At 51.2% G+C, this 17,108-nt stretch overlaps 1 protein-coding gene across 6 annotated transcripts in view; it reads right to left on the bottom strand.

Moving 5' to 3' along the window:
* Positions 1-17,108, bottom strand: part of HIVEP3 (HIVEP zinc finger 3) — a 267,897-nt gene that overhangs the window by 16,245 nt on the left and 234,544 nt on the right. For all 6 annotated transcript variants that reach the window (XM_088178525.1, XM_088178522.1, XM_088178523.1 and 3 more), the window contains 2 exons: positions 9,380-9,555; positions 609-707 (listed from right to left, as the gene is read on the bottom strand). In XM_088178525.1, coding sequence (XP_088034651.1) covers positions 609-707; positions 9,380-9,555 — 275 coding nt within the window. The remainder of the gene's footprint in view (positions 1-608; positions 708-9,379; positions 9,556-17,108) is intronic.

The following is a 17,108-nucleotide window of genomic DNA, read 5'->3' as shown; positions in this document are numbered from 1 at the left end:
CTGTGTGACACTGCCCTGTGTGTGACACTGTCCCTGTGTGTGACACTGCCCTGTGTGACACTGCCCCTGTGTGACACTGCCCCTGTGTGTGACACTGTCCCTGTGTGACACTGCCCTGTGTGTGACACTGCCCCTGTGTGTGACACTGCCCTGTGTGACACTGCCCTGTGTGACACTGCCCTGTGTGACACTGCCCTGTGTGTGACACTGCCCCTGTGTGTGACACTGCCCCTGTGTGACACTGCCCTGTGTGACACTGCCCTGTGTGACACTGCCCTGTGTCACACTGTCCCTGTGTCACACTGTCCCTGTGTGACACTGCCCTGTGTGACACTGCCCTGTGTGACACTGCCCCGTGTCACACTGCCCCGTGTCACACTGCCCTGTGTCACACTGTCCCTGTGTCACACTGTCTTTTTCCCGGGAGCCCAGGCTCACCCCCTGCCCTTGGGGCCACTCCCAGCACAGCCCCGGGCCCACACAAACCCCTGGCAGGGCCTGTGGGGACAGATGTGCTCCCAGCTGTGCAGAGCAGGGCTCTGTCCTGCCTGGGTCCTGCCCCTCTCTCAGCACCCACAGCAGCTTTAAGGGAAAGATTTTTTTTTTACCTTCTTCGGCTTCCAGATCCACCAGTGAAGATACCAACACGCCCAGCTCCTGACATTTTTTGCTGTGGGCCTTTGACTTCATGTGTTTAGTCAGATTCCCTGAAAAGAAACAGAAAATATATTTTACTCAAATATGGCTCCTTTTTCCCCTCTTCCTTTCCTCCTTTTTTTTTTTCTTCTTCTTTTTTTTTCCTTTTGCAAACCTCAGCAGTCACAAATTAAAACTCTCTCTGAACCAGAGCAAGGTCCCTGACTGTCCCCTATCCCCTGCCCGCTGCAAATCCCCCGTGACACTGGGCCAGGTGTCCCCTTCCCTCCTTTTGCTGCTGCCCTGGGGTTCAGCAGGAGGTGCTGGCAGGGCTGCAGGTGTTCTGCAGCCTGGAAAAAACTGCTGGGGCACATCTTTGGGGCTGGGGCAAGAAACGGCCTGGGCTGCTTTCAGCTGTGAGGGTGCAGCAAATTAAAAATGGTGAGAAAGCAGAGATGGGAAACACATCCCAATGTGGCATCACCTCCAACCTCATCCCTCCTGGAGGGGACAAACTCCTCAGCACCACAGGGCAGAGCAGTTCTAGCCTGGAAATGTTCCAAAAAACAATGGATGTGGCACCTGGGGACATGCTGGGGGAGGTTTGGGCTCGGATGATCTTAGAGGGCTTTTCCAGCTTTAAGGATTTTAGGATTCTACAATAAAATGAGGGTTTGAGTTGCCAGGAAGAGGGGAAAACCCTACATTCCTGTTTTCCCCAAAAAGGAATGGCTCAGGTGCTCTGGAAATGTTCCAAAAACAAGTGGATGTGGCACCTGGGGACATGGGGCAGTGGTGGCAGTGGTGGGAAGGGTCAGACTGGATGATCTTGGAGGGCTTTTCCAGCTTTAAGGATTTTAGGATTCTACAATAAAATGAGGGTTTGAGTTGCCAGGAAGAGGGGAAAATCCTACATTCCTGTTTTCCCCAAAAAGGAATGGCTCAGGTGCTCTGGAATGCACCAAAGGGCTGGGCCAGCTCAGCTCCTTGAGCAGGAGGAGCCTTGGACACCCCCTGGAATTCAGAAATTCTGGAATTCAAAAACCTCCTAATGAGGCTTCCTGGGGCCAGGATGGGAAGAGCAGCCCCTGGGAGAGGGAGAGTGGGATGTGGGGTCACTGGGGCTGCTCTGAGATAGCTCCTGGCCATCAGAGGGCACCTCTCTAATTCTACCTCCCAAATTACAGGCAGGTTAATTAGACACTAATTAACTCCACTTACAGCCCAGGGAAATGCTGAACAAAGGGGAGCATTTGCTGGAGGGGGAAAAGCAGGCAGGTGGAGCAAAGAAAATGAAGGGTAGGAGAATTAAAGCAAAAAAACATTCCATTTTCCCTTTTCCTCTCCTACAGCTCTTCCTAAAACCCCAGACTGGGATTAGGAGGGGCCTTAAAGCCCATCCAGTCCCATGGGCAGGGACACCTCCCACTATCCCAGGGTGCTCCAAGCTCTGTCCAGCCTGGCCTTGGACACTTCCAGGGATTTATGGGCTGAGGGGATGATGAGAAGAACCCTGGGCCCTGCTGAGTGTTTGAATTTCCCATCCCCTGATGTGCCCTCAGCCTTGCTGGCACTGACACCTGAGGCCGCTGAGGAGCACTAGGCTTGGTTTTCTCAACAAACAATTTTAAAAAAAGAGGAAAAACAGATTTTTCCCACTTTCTTACAACCTCCAGTGAGGACAGTGAGGTCCTGCAGTCCCAAATCCCCAGTCCCTGAGCTGGTGGGAGCACAGAGGGGCTCTCGGAGCCTCTCCTGCTGCTGCTCTGGATATCAGGGATAAAAAAAGCCACTATTCACTGGAGCAGAGCATTACCTGTGCTGCCCTCGCCTCTCAGAGAGTGCCACAAGCACCCAGCTGCCACCTTGATTTCTCCTTAGCCCATGAATTATTTATTTCAGCCCATTTTATACAAAATGGAGCAGCTCCAGCAGGAAAGACCACGAGAGACAAAGGCTGACTCTATATCCCTGTGTATCTGGCACCCAACCTGGACGTGGATTCAGGGGATGTTTAATAATTTGAAAGCAGCAAAACAGCTCCAAATAAGAGAGATTTATTATTTTTAAGCCTCATGTTTAACTGCCCTTAGCCCCATGGTCAGGACACTCAGGTGTGAGGATGAGGCCAGCCTGGCTCAGCTCCCTGCTCCAAATCAGAGCCTCTTTCTCCACCCCAAAGCAGGAGTTTTGTCGTGGCCCCAAACCCACCCTGTGAGCCAGGAGTGTGTTCTCAGGGCCACCTCTGCTCCCAGTGAATCACCAGTGCCTGAAAATGAAAAAAAACCCGTCCAGCCAGTCCCAACTGTGGCCTCATGGAACTGGAATTTCGTTTTGGCAATGAAAACCAGCAGAGACACAGACTGAGTGAGTGTGCTGCAGTGCAGCCTGTGCTGCTGCCTGTCCAGCTCACACCTCACAGCCCAGCTGCCACCACTGCCCCATCCCTGCTCAGCCACCACGGCAAAACCCCTGCCTGGAGCCTCTCCAAGGGCAACAAACACAAAATCAGCCTGGGGCAGTGCCTGGTGTGAGCAGAGGCTTTGTGGGGATTCGGCTGAGAGGGAGGGGACATCCCCAGGCATTTCTGGTACCCTAAAACCAGCCCATAAATCCTCTGTGCCACCAGCACCCAGCCCTGGAAGCACCAGGAGGGGATTCCTGAGGAAAGGGGGCTGCTCAGGGGCATGCTTTGGGCTCAGCTTCTCAGTGGAGCTCCAAGGCCACCGTGGCCACCTCAGGTGTCCAAGGATGGACACAGCAGTGTCCCTGTCCCTGTGCAGCTGCAAGACCTGGGCAGGGCCCCCAGAGCCCTCCTGCACCTCTGCTGGGGCTCAGCAGCCTCTGGGGGTGACAGGCTGTGCCAGGAGCCACCAGTGTCACCTCCTGCTCTGTTTGCTGTCCCTGGGCAGGGCAGTGTGTGCTGCTGCCCTCCTGCCCTGCCCAGGCACTGCCAGCCCCCAGGGCCAACAAATTCACCCCAAACACCAAAGCACCAACTCATCCCAAGCTTTGTTTCCTTCCCCTCTAACTCCTTTTTCCTCTCTCTCTCTCTCCCCCTTCATCCCCTTTGGTCAGACCAGGTAAAGCTGCTGGCCAAGATCCTCCTGCAAAGCTCTGGGTGCAAATTTTGTTGGAGAAATCCCAACAAAACAGGAATGCTGCATCCCTTTAGGGGAGGGAGACTCAGCAGGACAGATCCTCATCTGCCCCCTCTGCATCGTTTTAAGGAAATTAAAAGCTGGAGGCTCCTTTCCACCAGCTGAGAAGCTGAGTGATCATCCTGGGAGCAATCTGGAGGACAGGGATATTTATCTGATCAGGGCTCTTCTTCCAGTTTGTGTTTTTTTTAGACCCCTTAATTAACGCTGGCAGGATTAAATGCTCAAGTCTTTCGGCAGATTTCCAGTAAAATCAACACCACTTTGCCTAAGTGAAAGCTGGATCTGAATATCTGAATCCTACGAGGGAAGAGTCACAGCTACTTGTTGCCTTGCAGAGTTCTGGCTCCCAAGTTAAAAAAAAAAAAAAAAAAAAAAAAAAAAAAAGAAAAAAAAAGAAAGAAAACCACACAGCACTACTTCCTTGGAAACCATGGAAAAACATCTTTGAGGGAGCAAGAGAGAGCAGCAGGGAGGCTGGATTTAAATAGCAGAGGAATTGCACTGAACTCGAAGCAGGTAAGTGGTCCTTATTGGGGATTGTTTACCAAAAAAACCCCAGATTTGAAATAAACTGGCTACATTTTTAAGAACCCCTCAGGAACTGTCAGGAATTGTGAGCCCACAGGAGGAGCAGTGTGAGCAGCTCCCATGACGCCTGCCCAGAACTATGTGCTGCAGCTGCCTGAGCTCTGCCGGTGCTGGGAGGTCTTACTTGGGACTTAGAGCAGCTTAAATGCCTGTGTTGTTTGGAGAAAGCTGGGACTCGAGCCTTCCAAATGCACCTAAAGCAGCTTAATAGGGACTAGAAGTGATTTCCCAGTTAAATTTGTGAGGAAAATTAATTTTTTTTTTTTTTTTCCAGAAGAGCCATTATTGTATTTTCAAAGTGATGGAGATAAAGCAGAATGAAGGGAGCTGAAGCATTGAAATTCCTGGGAAAATGATCCTGTCTGTGCTGGGGATGAACCATCCTTTCTATTCCTGCTGTTAAATCTGATCAATTCAGCAACAACAGAAAAAAAATAAAACAAAAAAAAACCCAAAAACCCAACAAATGACCAAGCGCAGCACCGTGACACAAACGGCCAGAGCTGCACAGGATGAACAATTGTCACATTCCTCATTGGCAAGGAGAGCAGCTGGAGCCAGGCTGGGAGAGCTGGGGGTGCTCCCCTGGAGAGGAGAAGGCTCCAGGGAGAGCTCAGAGCCCCTGGCAGGGCCTGAAGGGGCTCCAGGAGAGCTGGAGAGGGACTGGGGACAAGGCATGGAGGGACAGCACACAGGGAATGGCTTCCAGTGCCAGAGGGCAGGGCTGGATGGGATCTAGGGAAGGAATTGTTCCCTGGCAGGGTGGGCAGGGGCTGCCATGGAATTGCCAGAGCAGCTGTGGCTGCCCCTGGATCCCTGGCAGTGCCCAAGGCCAGGCTGGACATTGGGGCTGGGAGCCCCTGGGACAGTGGGAGGGGTCCCTGGGGGTGGCACTGGGTGGGATTTCAGGTCCACACAGGGAACCAGCCATAACTGATAGTCTGTGTCCCAAAGAAATCCTTGAAAGAGGTTTTATGTGGGATTTAAATAATGCACAGGCCTTGATTTAGGTCTTGGTGTGGAGCTGATGTCCCAAGGTGAGACTTTCTGAGGAGGAAAGCTTTAATTTGCAGAATTCATTGGGCAGAGAAGTTAATTTTTAAAAAATTCTGTTATTATCTTTTATCCTTATTGACATACAGATTAAAGGAGTGAATTTGCCTGCCTGGATCCACACGGGCTGTGAAATATCAGCCACCTCCTGGCCCAGATCTATCCCCAGCACCAGCCAAAAGCTGATATTCCAGAAAGGAACCCAGGAATTGCAGATTTCCAAATACTAACAATGAGCAGAATTCCCAGTGAGGCTGAGCCTTTAAAGGCTGCACTGGCTACAGAAAATACAGAAAATATTTGACTTGAAGTCAGCAGTCCTTTCTTCCAGCCCTGATTCCTGGATTTTTTTTTTCCCTTTCCCTGGAGACTTCCAGAGCCTTTTTGCTCAGTGTTTCACCTCCTGTCCTCACTGGGACATTTGCTGGCCTCACATCCCACACGATGTGCAGGCAGGAAATCCCTAAGGATGACTCTGTCCTCCTCCCAGGGGACGTTTGTGACATCCCCGGGAGCACAGGGACAATATCCAGTGGCTCCCCAGGGATGCTCAAAGGGCCCCAGCCCTCGGGAGATTTTGGGAATGTGCCCATCCCTGTGCCCTGCTCTCCCAGCAGGGAATTCTGCTGGAGTTTTCTGCCAGCTGGACCCGCTCTGTGCTTTCCAGAGGAGCCTCAGGCTGCTGGAGCTGCAATAACAATAAACTGTGCAGCCCTTTAAGGGCTGGGGGGATGCATTTAATACATTTTATTGAATATATTAAATGTATTCACATGTGCAGTACCCTCAGTGCTGTCAGGGGCTGATTTAAGGAACTGAAAATGAATTTACTGAGGACTCTGGCTGAGGCCACGGTGCAGTCTGGTGTCTGGGAAGTGTGAGTGGCCCAGACTGTGAAATGTGTCCCCAGCCAGCAGGCACCGTGTCCTTTACCCAGCTCCCCTCCCAGCAGAGGGAAGCTCCTCGTCCCTCCTGACCTCCAGGCAGAGGCAGCAGCCACCACTCAGAGCTGCTCCATCCATTTTGTCCAGAAATTCTGGGGAAACTGGGAGCAATCAGGACGTGAGAGGGTGATGTGAGTCTGAAGGAGGACAGAAATTAACTGTGGAAAAGGGGAATGAATGTGGCAGCACTGCCTCTGATCCCAGCTCAGTGAGAGAGGGGAAGGGAAAAGCTCTCCCGACCTTCCTGAAAGGGAAAACAGCTTTTTCTTCATTTCCTTCCTGCCCAGAAAACAATGCAGGAGCTGCTGAACCTCCTTTAAAGACCCTCTTGGAGGCCACAGCCACAAAGCTTCATCTCAGTGGAGGGAGAGACACCTCATTAAAGAGGCACCTTTAGATCTGCTCCAGAAACACCAAACCAAACAAATCTCTACAAACCAAATTTCCAAGGCTGTTGTTCCCATCAGCTAAATGAGCACACATACAAAAAAAAAAAATTAATCTCATGGATTTGCTCTACAATAATAAAAAAATAAATTTTCCCTACAGTTCTGTAAGCAGGGACAAAGGAACAGCTTTGCTTCCAGTGACAGAAAGGCACAAAAACCAGAAAATAATGAATAAGGGAAAATATTTATAGCATTTTCTGTTGCAAAAGTTTTCCCAACTCTTGGAACACAGACATGGATTTTCTAGAGTGGGAGGGGTGAGGTACATTTTAACCAGATAAAGGTCCTCATTAAAAATAATAATAATAATAATAAAATGCCATTTAACTGCTTCCAGCCTACTCAAGAGTTTAGAACATTAGATCATGCTGGAGAGATCTACCCCAGCCAAAACGAAGGCAGCTCCACAGACCTCCCCCTGGAGCTGATGCTGAAGGCTAAAATTATCTCTGGAAAGCTGATTTCTAAAAAAGCTCCGTGTTTGTGCAAGTGCAGCCCGGCAGGAGGGAGAGCTGCAGCTTCTGCAATTCTGCATTCCTGGAGCTGCCAAACCCTCCCCAGCCCAGGGAGGAGCCAGGGCCAGACAAAACCCCCCCAGAATGAGCTGGGAACACCAGTTCTGCAAAAACCCCTTTCCTCCAGGTCACTCTTGTTATGAGCAAGAGTTTGAGATTGCTTTAAAAAAATCACTGGCAGCGGCATGAGCAAAAAAATGAGATTTTTTTTCTCCTGCCCTTGCTGGTGATTTTTTAAGTGATCTCAAACTCTTGTTGGTAATAACTCTCCATCACCAGCTGATGCTTTTATTAACACACACAGGGATTTCCCCCACCCTTCCAGAGCTCCTTGTGCCCCCCCAAAAAGCTTTGCTGCCATTTCTGGGCAGTCTGAGCTCAGCCCAGGGCTCTGCCCATCACCCCCTCCCAGCAAAGAGCCATTCATGCAATTCCAAGTCACCATCATGCAAGTATTTATCCACAGATCCCTGATCCAGGAAAGCTCTGCCCATTCCATGCATCCATAGGCAAAGGGACACTTTGCCATCCAAATCCCAACAGAGTGTTGATGATTTCTGTTTTGGGGAAGGAAGCATCTCCATGCTCCCTTGCCCATGGCAAGCAGAAGAAGGGAAGTGTCTGTTTGCAATGTGCAGCCAGAGCTGGCAGATCGTGGCCTTCAAGGGAGCAGAGATGAAGAGCAAAGCAGCCAGAGAGGTGGTGAGAGGATGGTTTGATGCCATCATCCCGGGCAAGAGCCCCACAGAGCATGGTGGGAGTGAGGTGAGGTGATGGGAGAGGCTGAGCGGCTCCAGCTCTCCAAGGGAAACCTCGGAACGAAGTCAAAGCAAGAGGGGACGAGAAAGGAAATGAATCAGAAACAGCTCCAGGATGGGAGGGAGAGGAAGAACCATCACTGGGATGTGCAGCATGAGAATCTGGCCTCAAACCCGGTATCACTTCCCGTTGTCCCCCAGTGCCAGTGACCACCAGCACGTCACCCAGAAATCCCTGCCAGCCTTCCCAGCAAAGGCACTGCCCACTCTGGTCACTCCCCCTGTCCTGCCGTGTCCCCTCTGGGCAGCACAGGTGTCACAGAGCACCCCGTGCCCTCCCCACACCCACGCTGTGCCCCTGCCTGGCTGACACCGGGTCCTGCTGGGCCACTGAACCCTCCCAGCTGTGCCACCCTCTGGGACCACGGGTGGTTTAGAACACCCTGACCTGGAGGGGACCCACGAGGATCACACAGCCCAGCTCCTGCACGGGACAGCCCCAAACCCCCTCCATGTGCCCACAAGCGTTGTCCAAAGGCTCCCTGAACTCACAGATCTCTGTCAAGCTGTGACCAAGAATCTGAGCCCCACATTTGCTGCCTTACCCCAAGACTTGCTGCCACCTGAGATTTGTCCAACCCACGGTGCCAGACCCCTACAAGAAGTTAAAGGCACCTGGGCCCCTCTGGCCCATTTGGGAAGTCCCAGTCCCCATTTCTCTTGGAATAGATTTTGTTTTCCATGTGTTTTGCAGGCTCCAGCCAGCACTAACTCACATCCTCCCTGAGGCCATGGCAGAGAACCTGGTGGCATTATTGATGGCTCAATGTCCTGGGATGGAGGCCTTTAGGGAAAAGATCCACTGAGGTGATACAGAGAATGTGGAAGCCACATGCAGCTGCAGAGGATGAGGATGGGCAGATCTGGAGAGCACCAGCAGGAAAAGCCCCCCAGAGCCTGGATCCAGGGGCTCAGCCTGGAGCTCCTGCTCTCGCTCTGGGGTGGTTTTGTTTGGAAAGCCCTGCCAGGGAAGCTGCATTTCAGGATTTTTTTCCCTTGGAGAAGCACAAAAGGATGGCAGGGATGCTCTGCTGCAGCCTGGCTTAACGCAGAGCTGAAAACACCAACCAATTTCCAACTCCCTCATCCCCCTCCCTCCAACTCGAGGGCTCGGGCAGCCCCTGGGAACGCCTTCCCTCGCCCTTTCCAGTGGCCCCAGCAGGCTGGCAGAGCCACACTGAGCAGAGGAGCTGGGAGCTGGCTGTGGCTTACCTTTGGTTTTAAAAGCAAAGTTACAGTACTTGCAGACGTACGGCCTGACGTCTGTGTGCGTGCGAATGTGTTTCTTCAGCATGCTGGGTTTCTTGCAGCGAATTCCACACTCCTCACAAACATACTTCCCTCTTCCACGGCCTCGCACATACACATACTCTTCGTTTGATTTGTACCTATGAGCAACAGGTGGCGTGATAAAGGGGAAAAAAAAAAAAAAAAAAAAAAAAAAAAAAAAGAAGATTCCCACCTCAACAGAAGAAGTCACAACTTTGCTGGGTTAGTTCAGCGAGTTATTGACACCACAGGTCTTGGTTGCTGTTTGGTAGCTCGGGGTAATTGGACTAAATGCAAATTATCATCCAAAACTCCTGCCCAGATGCCTCCAGATGCCTGATATCTGTCCTGGGATGTTCTCACGTCCTGCATCTGCTGCTCTGTGCCCACCAAAGCTGAGCTAAGTCATGGGGGCTCCCCACTGTGCTGATTCCCCCATCCTCAAACACAAACTGAGGCACCCAGGCCAGGCTGGACAGGGTTTGTCCCAGGTTAGGCTGGACAGGGTTTGTCCCAGGTTAGGCTGGACAGGGTTTGTCCCAGGCCAGGCTGGACAGGGTTTGTCCCAGGCCACGCTGGGCAGGTTTGTCCCAGGCTAAGCTGGACAGGTTTGTCCCAGGCTAAGCTGGACAGGTTTGTCCCAGCCCAGCCCAGCTGCCTCTCACTCCCTGCTGTTTCAAACACGCCCAGTCTGTGTCTGCAGGGTGCTGGGACAGCTTTGTCCCAGTTAAACCCCTCGGGACACAACCTCCCACCCCAGGGCTGCAGCAAGAGCCACCTGAGCAGTCACTGAGGCCACAACCCCCCCGTGATCCTGCACAGCCTGAATGAGACACCCAGAACGGACACAAAGAGAAGAAAACATCCTTTTTTAAAATAAATAAATCGTGCTACCACTAAATGTAAACACTGCAGACTCCAGGCTCTTTTATCTCTGGCACAGGATCACGATTTAGGTTTACCCCAGAGAATGAGATTGGTCATCCTTCCTTCCCATTATATATTTTATTTTCTGTCTAGGCATTAGTGCACGGGGAAGGCTGCAGGATGGGGGGTTGAAAAACCCTTGTAAGACTGAGACAAATCTTTCAGCCTCCTGCTGCTCAGCAAATGAAGTCTGCAATTTCCTGTACTTGCAGCACAAGAAGAATAAGGTAACACGAAATTGCTCCCCTCAGATCTTAAAGAGGCCAAATTTTTGAAGCATGGCACTTCTTGCAAGTCATTTTTCTACCCAGGAGGAATTAAGTCTGGTCTTCAGAAATCTCCAAACATCCACCCTGGAAAAATCAGGCTGTCTAAAGCCTCTTAATAGGAGATCCAAAGGCATCCAACACCATCAGTCAGGTTTTAGTATCTTCCCAGTGAAGCCTATTCCAAACCAGAAGGGTGAGAAAACAGCAGCCAGACTGAGGAGAGACTTGAACAGAAACAGCTGCACTGGAATAGACTGAGCACTTCAGGACGTGAATGTATAATAAATACTAAAATTTGTGTATTTATAACGTAGGAAAAAACCAAGGGTCATTTAAAACTGAGTAAAAAACCACACAAAGACCCCAAATCTCCCAGAACTGACAGGATGGGAATGCCTACACAGACTGCACCCATGGAAACACCTCCCAGCTGCCTCAAGGGTGGAGTTAAAGTGTGTGAGTCCCTCTGGGACCCCCGGATCTCCCACACACTCTGCTCCTTTCCCTCAGCAAGATCCAGACAGCTCCAGCTCCAGGGGGGTGTTTGGGGGAGCTGCAGCTGAAATTCAGGATGATGCTCCTGGGTGCAGGAAGTGAGCTGGGACTAAACCTAAACCTAAACCTAAACCTAAACCTAAACCTAAACCTAAACCTAAACCTAAACCTAAACCTAAACCTAAACCTAAACCTAAACCTAAACCTAAACCTAAACCTAAACCTGAACCTAAACCTGAACCCTTCCGGTGCTGCCAGTCCTGCCTGAGCCCCTTGGCTCTGTACTGAGATGCTCAGAGGGGGATGAGCTGCTCCTGAGTTGAGGGGGTGAGGTCTCGGGTCATGGATTAGAGAATGAGAGGAAAGCTGGGTGTTCACACAGCCCCAGTGTGCACCAGCAGCATAAACCAGGTCTGTGTTTCTGTCCTTCAGCAGCAGCAGCTAGATTCTCTAGATCATCACCAGGGTCACCAAATACTTGATTTTATTTACACTCCAGTCACAGCAATGCCACCTCATCATGCCATTCCCAACCATTAAACCCCCCCCTCAAAATCCCTAAAAAAACCAACATCAAAACCCATCAGCACAAAGTTCTCATTATCTGGAGAGTTCCCACAGTGCCCCACTCTCCATCCCAGTTTGCCCAGTTATCTCCATTAACCCTAAAGGATTCCAGGGCACACGTCTGTCTGGAATGGTTGATGTCCCTTCTTTGTTCAGTCAATGTTCAAGCACCAGAAGGAGCAAAAGGAATCAGGAATCCTGATTTTTTTTTCTGTTCAGGTTTGTCCTGCAGGCTCCCCTCTCTGCCTCCTTCCTGCCTGTCAGTGTGCTGGGCACCACCTGGCCATTTAAAACCTGGAATTGCTCCTTTATCAGCCTTGTACTTGCACTGCCCTTAATTACACCTCCCACTGAAAAGTTTTTGTGTCCCTTCCTCAGCCTCATCAAAGCCACCAGAGCTGCATTAAAAGGGACATGTGATTTAATCTGGAATTAGGCACTGCACTTTATCTGACACAGAGATTCCCCCACACGTGGAAGAGGCAGGGAGAGGGGAGAAGGAGGAAAAGCAAGTTAACCTCAAGGAATCCCAAACCAAAACCAAAGAGAAGAAAGCAGGAGGTGCCAGTGCCATAACCCAGAGAAGGTGCAGATGCCACCTGCCTGCTCTGAGGGCTGCAATCAATTTATGGCCATCATTCCTTCCATGTGCTCCTGCTTTCCCTGCTCCTGTGCATGATTTGCATCAGGGGGATAAATCAGCCACAGCTCATCCGTGTGAGGACTGACCCAGACCCAGAACCTTCCCTGCTCCACAGGGTTCGCTGCAAGCAGATGCTGTGGATGGGCACAGCTGGGCTTTGTGCCAGCAAATCTGGGCTTCCCTTGCAGAGCCCTGGCATTCAGAATCCCATGGTTAGCAGCTCCCAGCCCTGCAGTGCTCCCCTCAATGCTGGAATTGTTGGGAACACGAGGGGTTCATGGGCACTACGAGCCCAGGCTCTGATTTAGGGAACAGTCCTTTCAAACAGACACACAGAAATCAAGATTCAGCTATTTGATGATTTTTGAAAAGTTCTTTGGTGTGTCCCGCTGGCAGATTTTGGGCAAACCCTCCCCAGAGCAGGAGGAACTGGCCCAGCCTCGGCAGTGCTGGTGTCACCCCAGCAGTACCAGAGTCCTGATGGCCCCAGAAAGGGCCCAAAATCACTGTCAGGAGGCACAGGAAACCCAACAATGGGAAAACACAAACCTGGAGAAAGCTTTGTCTCAGCCCCTTCCCTTCAGCTGAAACCCAAACCCCTGAAGCATTTATTCCTCTGCAGCCTGTAGGAGGTTTAGTTCTCAGGATCTGCTGTTACAAATTCCTGACCATCCTTTTTAGCCACAAACACTTCTCTTTTTTCCCCTCAGTGCTGTGAGCCACATCCAAAATCTCCATGTGGCTGCAAACCACAGGATAAAGCCTTGGACAGGCAGGGAAGGATGTTTGGTGCTTGGCAGGCAGGGAGGCAGAGCAGGTTTCTGGGGGACTCATTGCTCACAGCTGGGCTGAATCACCCCTTCCCTCCTGCTTCCTTTCTACTTTTTTTTTTTTTTTTTTTTTTTTTTTTTTTTTTTTTTTTTTAATTCTACCAGGATTTTACTTTGCCCTACAAAGCCTTTGCTGATGTGACCTTGCTTAATTATGAAGGTGGACAGCCTTAATTCTGGGAATTTTCATGATTTGAAGCTCAATGCTGTATCCAAGAACACTCCTGGAAGCTTTCACAGCAACTAAAGAAGTATTTCCTCGACTGGTTTTGACATTTGATAAATTCTCTTTTTTGCTTTTTGGGTTTTGGGTGCAGAGGAACAGGAATGGGAAATCTGATCCCTGTCCTGAGCTGCTGGGTTTGCTCCCTGTCAAGCGAACCGAGTCAGGCTCCAGAGCTGTTGCCTTCAGTGTCAGATTTTGGGTTTATTGATGGCACATTTCATCTGTCACCAGGCTTGGCTAAATCCTTGGGAAGTTCCTGACAGGCTGCTCTGGGATTAACTGATCTCATTTGTGCTTTATGTCTCCTGCAAAATTTGCCAGATCACGGACGAATGTGTAACGACCACAGCGCCACTAATTACTGATCATTAATTGCCTTCCCCACAGCTCCCTGGCACAAGATGCCCACTCTGCACCTGAGTGTGCAGCAGAATTCCTCAGCCCTTCCCCTGGATGCCCTGGGCACTGGGGATGGCCACACACAGGTGTGTCCTCATGGCCAGCCAGCCACTGTGAGATGTGCCTTGGCTCATGCCAAGCTCCAGCAGGGCAGGCAGAGGGATCCCATGACAGAACCCACAGCAGACAATGGCATTTCCAGGTTGCTGAAACCACCACAAACCACTCCAGCATCCCAAATTTCCAGACAGGGATCTTGCACCGAGACAAACAAGGCACTTCCAGAGGAGCACAGTAAAGCTGGGAATGGATCTGGGAGGAGCTGGCACAGAAATCTCCTTTTCCCTGGCTGGGATCACTGGGGACAGAACCTGCCAATCTGAACCTGCAGGAGAGGCTGGGAGCTGGCTGAGTCCCCAGCCCTCCTGGATTCCTGGGATTTCTCTCCTGAAGGGTGTCCAGTCCTCCTGGACTACTGGAATTTCTCTCCTGAAGGGTGTCCAGCCCTCCTGGACTCCTGTGCCCTTCAGGATGGCTTCCCAAGGGGTTCTGACAACCTAAAATCTGCCCTTGGGGAGCCCAAGGTGGCTGCTCTGCTGTCCCCTTTCCTGCATTGGGACTGTAAAATCCAGCCAGAAACCCTAAATCCATGAACAAATGGGATAAATGCATCCTGCTCACTTCCTCTCTGTGGGAACTCAAGCACAGATAGGAGGAGGAGGAGGAATTTTATCACACTTAAAAAAAAAACCAACAAAACCCAAACAAACAAAAAAACCCAAACCAAACAAAACCAAAAACCCCAAAATTATCACCCAGGCCTAAGTGACCTTTTCTGCTTTTTATCCTGTCCCTGGTGGGTCCCCACAGCTCAGACTCTACCTAAGGCAATTTTCCACATTTCTTTGAGTGGGAAACAATGAAATGGGAGTGTCCCCACAGTGCCCTCCTTGTGCCCCAGCTCTGCCAGCACTGCGTGGCTCTGGGGCTGGGTGGGACATGCCAGCTCCCATGAACCATGGCCAGGGGTGGCCAGAAGCAGATCACTGATTTTCCACCTTCCCTACAAAATGTGGGCACTGGCAGAGTCCACACTGCACTGGCAAACCAGAACCCCACGGGAATTGCTGCCTGGAGCACTGGGAGCAGGACACCAGGACAGGGGGGCAGGGCAGTGCCCCCAAATCCAAGGAAATCTCTCCTGTCCAGGGTTGAGTTTGTTGGTTTGGGGTTTCTTTTTTTGTTTGGGTTTTTTTTTTTTTCCCCACTTCAAAATCCAAATGGTGCCAGCAAATCTGAAAAACTGGGAGGGAAACAAGATCTGTGGTGAAGGGGGTGCATGGAGAGGTGAATTTGGGAGGAGAGCACCCAAAAAGTGAATGATTGCACTGAAGGACAGCCAGGGAAAGGTCCAGGGGTGGGGTGATGGTCTGGAAAGGTGCATGGGATGGTCAGGATGGGGAGACATTTTTATGGACAGTTATCCTGAGAGCTGCAGAGCGAAGCCAAGGTGTGGAAATTTCAGCCAATCATGGAACAAAGATGGACAGTGTCCTCAAGGAGGGGTCCCCTGCACAAATGGAAGGATTTAATTCAGCCTCCAAAGCACCTCCCTGACACTGCCTGCTGCTGCAAACCCACCCACAAAGCACTGACACCTCTGTCACACACAGAGCTGCCTCCAGAGGTGATGAAATCACAGAAAACATCCACCAACAACCCAAATCCACACCAGGAGCTTTTCCTGGGGTAAAAACACAAAAAGAGAACAACTTTTAATGGAATTTCTCCATTTTGATTTGGAGGACCATTGTGGGCTGCAGGGATGGGAGATCTGTGAGTGCAGGAACTGCTCCAGAGCAGCTGTCCCTGATCCCTGATCCTGATCCCTGATCCTGATTCCTGATCCCTGATCCTGTCCCTGATCCTGTTCCTGATCCTGTCCCTGATCCTTGATCCCTGATCCCTGATCCTGTCCCTGATCCTGTTCCTGATCCAGTCCCTGATCCCTGACCCTGGAGCTGCCCCTGTGGGGTGTCCAGGAGGGACCCTGAGTTCAAGGAGCCCAAACAGAGCCAGGGCAGCCCCAGCACGGGCTGGGTGTGCATGGAAAGGTGCAGAAGCAGAGCACTCCCAGCTCCCTCCTGTCACTGTCCTGCCTGATTCCATCTGGGGTCGTGGCATCTTCTGCTCTCACAGAGCTGGAATTTCAGTTCTGCTCATTAGGGCTGCTCCATCCTCCCCTGCTGCAATCAGTTAATTGTCACTGCAATCAGTTAATTGGCGCTGCAAGCAGTTAATTGTCACTGCAATCAGTTAATTGCCACTGCAAACCACGGCACAAGCACAAAACCCCAACACAAGGAGCAAACCTGGGCTGGTGGCTCAGGTGCAGTTACAGGAGCAGGGAGGAGGAGTGGGAGTGCAGAGCAAGGTGAGAGGATTTCAGTGCAATTCAGCACCTTGTCCCTGCCAGCTGCTCAGCTTGGGCCACCAGGGCCTGAAGAAATGGGGTTGCACTGATTGTGTGCATGCACTAATTAGTCCCTGCTGGCCTTCCCCCCATTAAATCCAATTTTAAGAGCAGAGAGGCAATGCAGGAGCTCCCCCAGCCTCTGTTTGGGGACTGGGCTGAGTGTCCCTGTCCCCAGATGGTGCCACACAATGACCAGAGAGCCCCACAGAGCCCCAAAACCCAAACTAAACCCAAACTCAACCCAAACTCCTCACCCAGCCCCAATACCCAAACTAAACACAAACTCCTCACTCAGCCCCACAGAGACAGGAGGACAGAATTAAAAACACAGCAAGGAGCTGCTGCAGGGTTTGCAATGCCAGGGGTGTGATGGTGGCTGCCTCCACCTCTGCAGGCAATTTTGGACATTTTTTTCGGGTGTTTTGAGGATAAATTAAAGGCAGGTTGGGCCATGGCACAAGAGTTCAATGGGAGAGCACTCACACAGCCTGGGCACTGCTCCAGCACTCCCTTGAACATCAAACACAAACTGAATAAAACACGAGATTAAAAAAGGAAAAAACAACCAGCCACTCATCCAGCTGATTCATAAAATATTCCCGGGAAAGTCTAGCACAGAAATCCTCACGGATGACCTGTCTCAGTCCCAGTTTTGTGCCCCCCAGCATGGACTGACCAATTTCTGGAGGGGACATTAATGCCTGGGGCTGGCACGGCCACTCCTGGCTCTGCTGCAGCTCCTGCCCCCAGCTCTGCTGTGTTCACTTCCAGGCTGCTCTTGTCCCTCTGTCCCTCACCCTGGCTCTGACTCCCAGCCTCATTCCAGGCCTTTATTCCCAG

Source organism: Sturnus vulgaris, chromosome 24, assembly GCF_052056855.1.
Source record: "Sturnus vulgaris isolate bStuVul1 chromosome 24, bStuVul1.hap1, whole genome shotgun sequence".
Classification (NCBI taxonomy): Eukaryota; Metazoa; Chordata; class Aves; order Passeriformes; family Sturnidae; genus Sturnus; species Sturnus vulgaris.
Note: the sequence above shows the minus strand (reverse complement) of the source record. Positions and strands in the feature narration are given on the sequence as shown.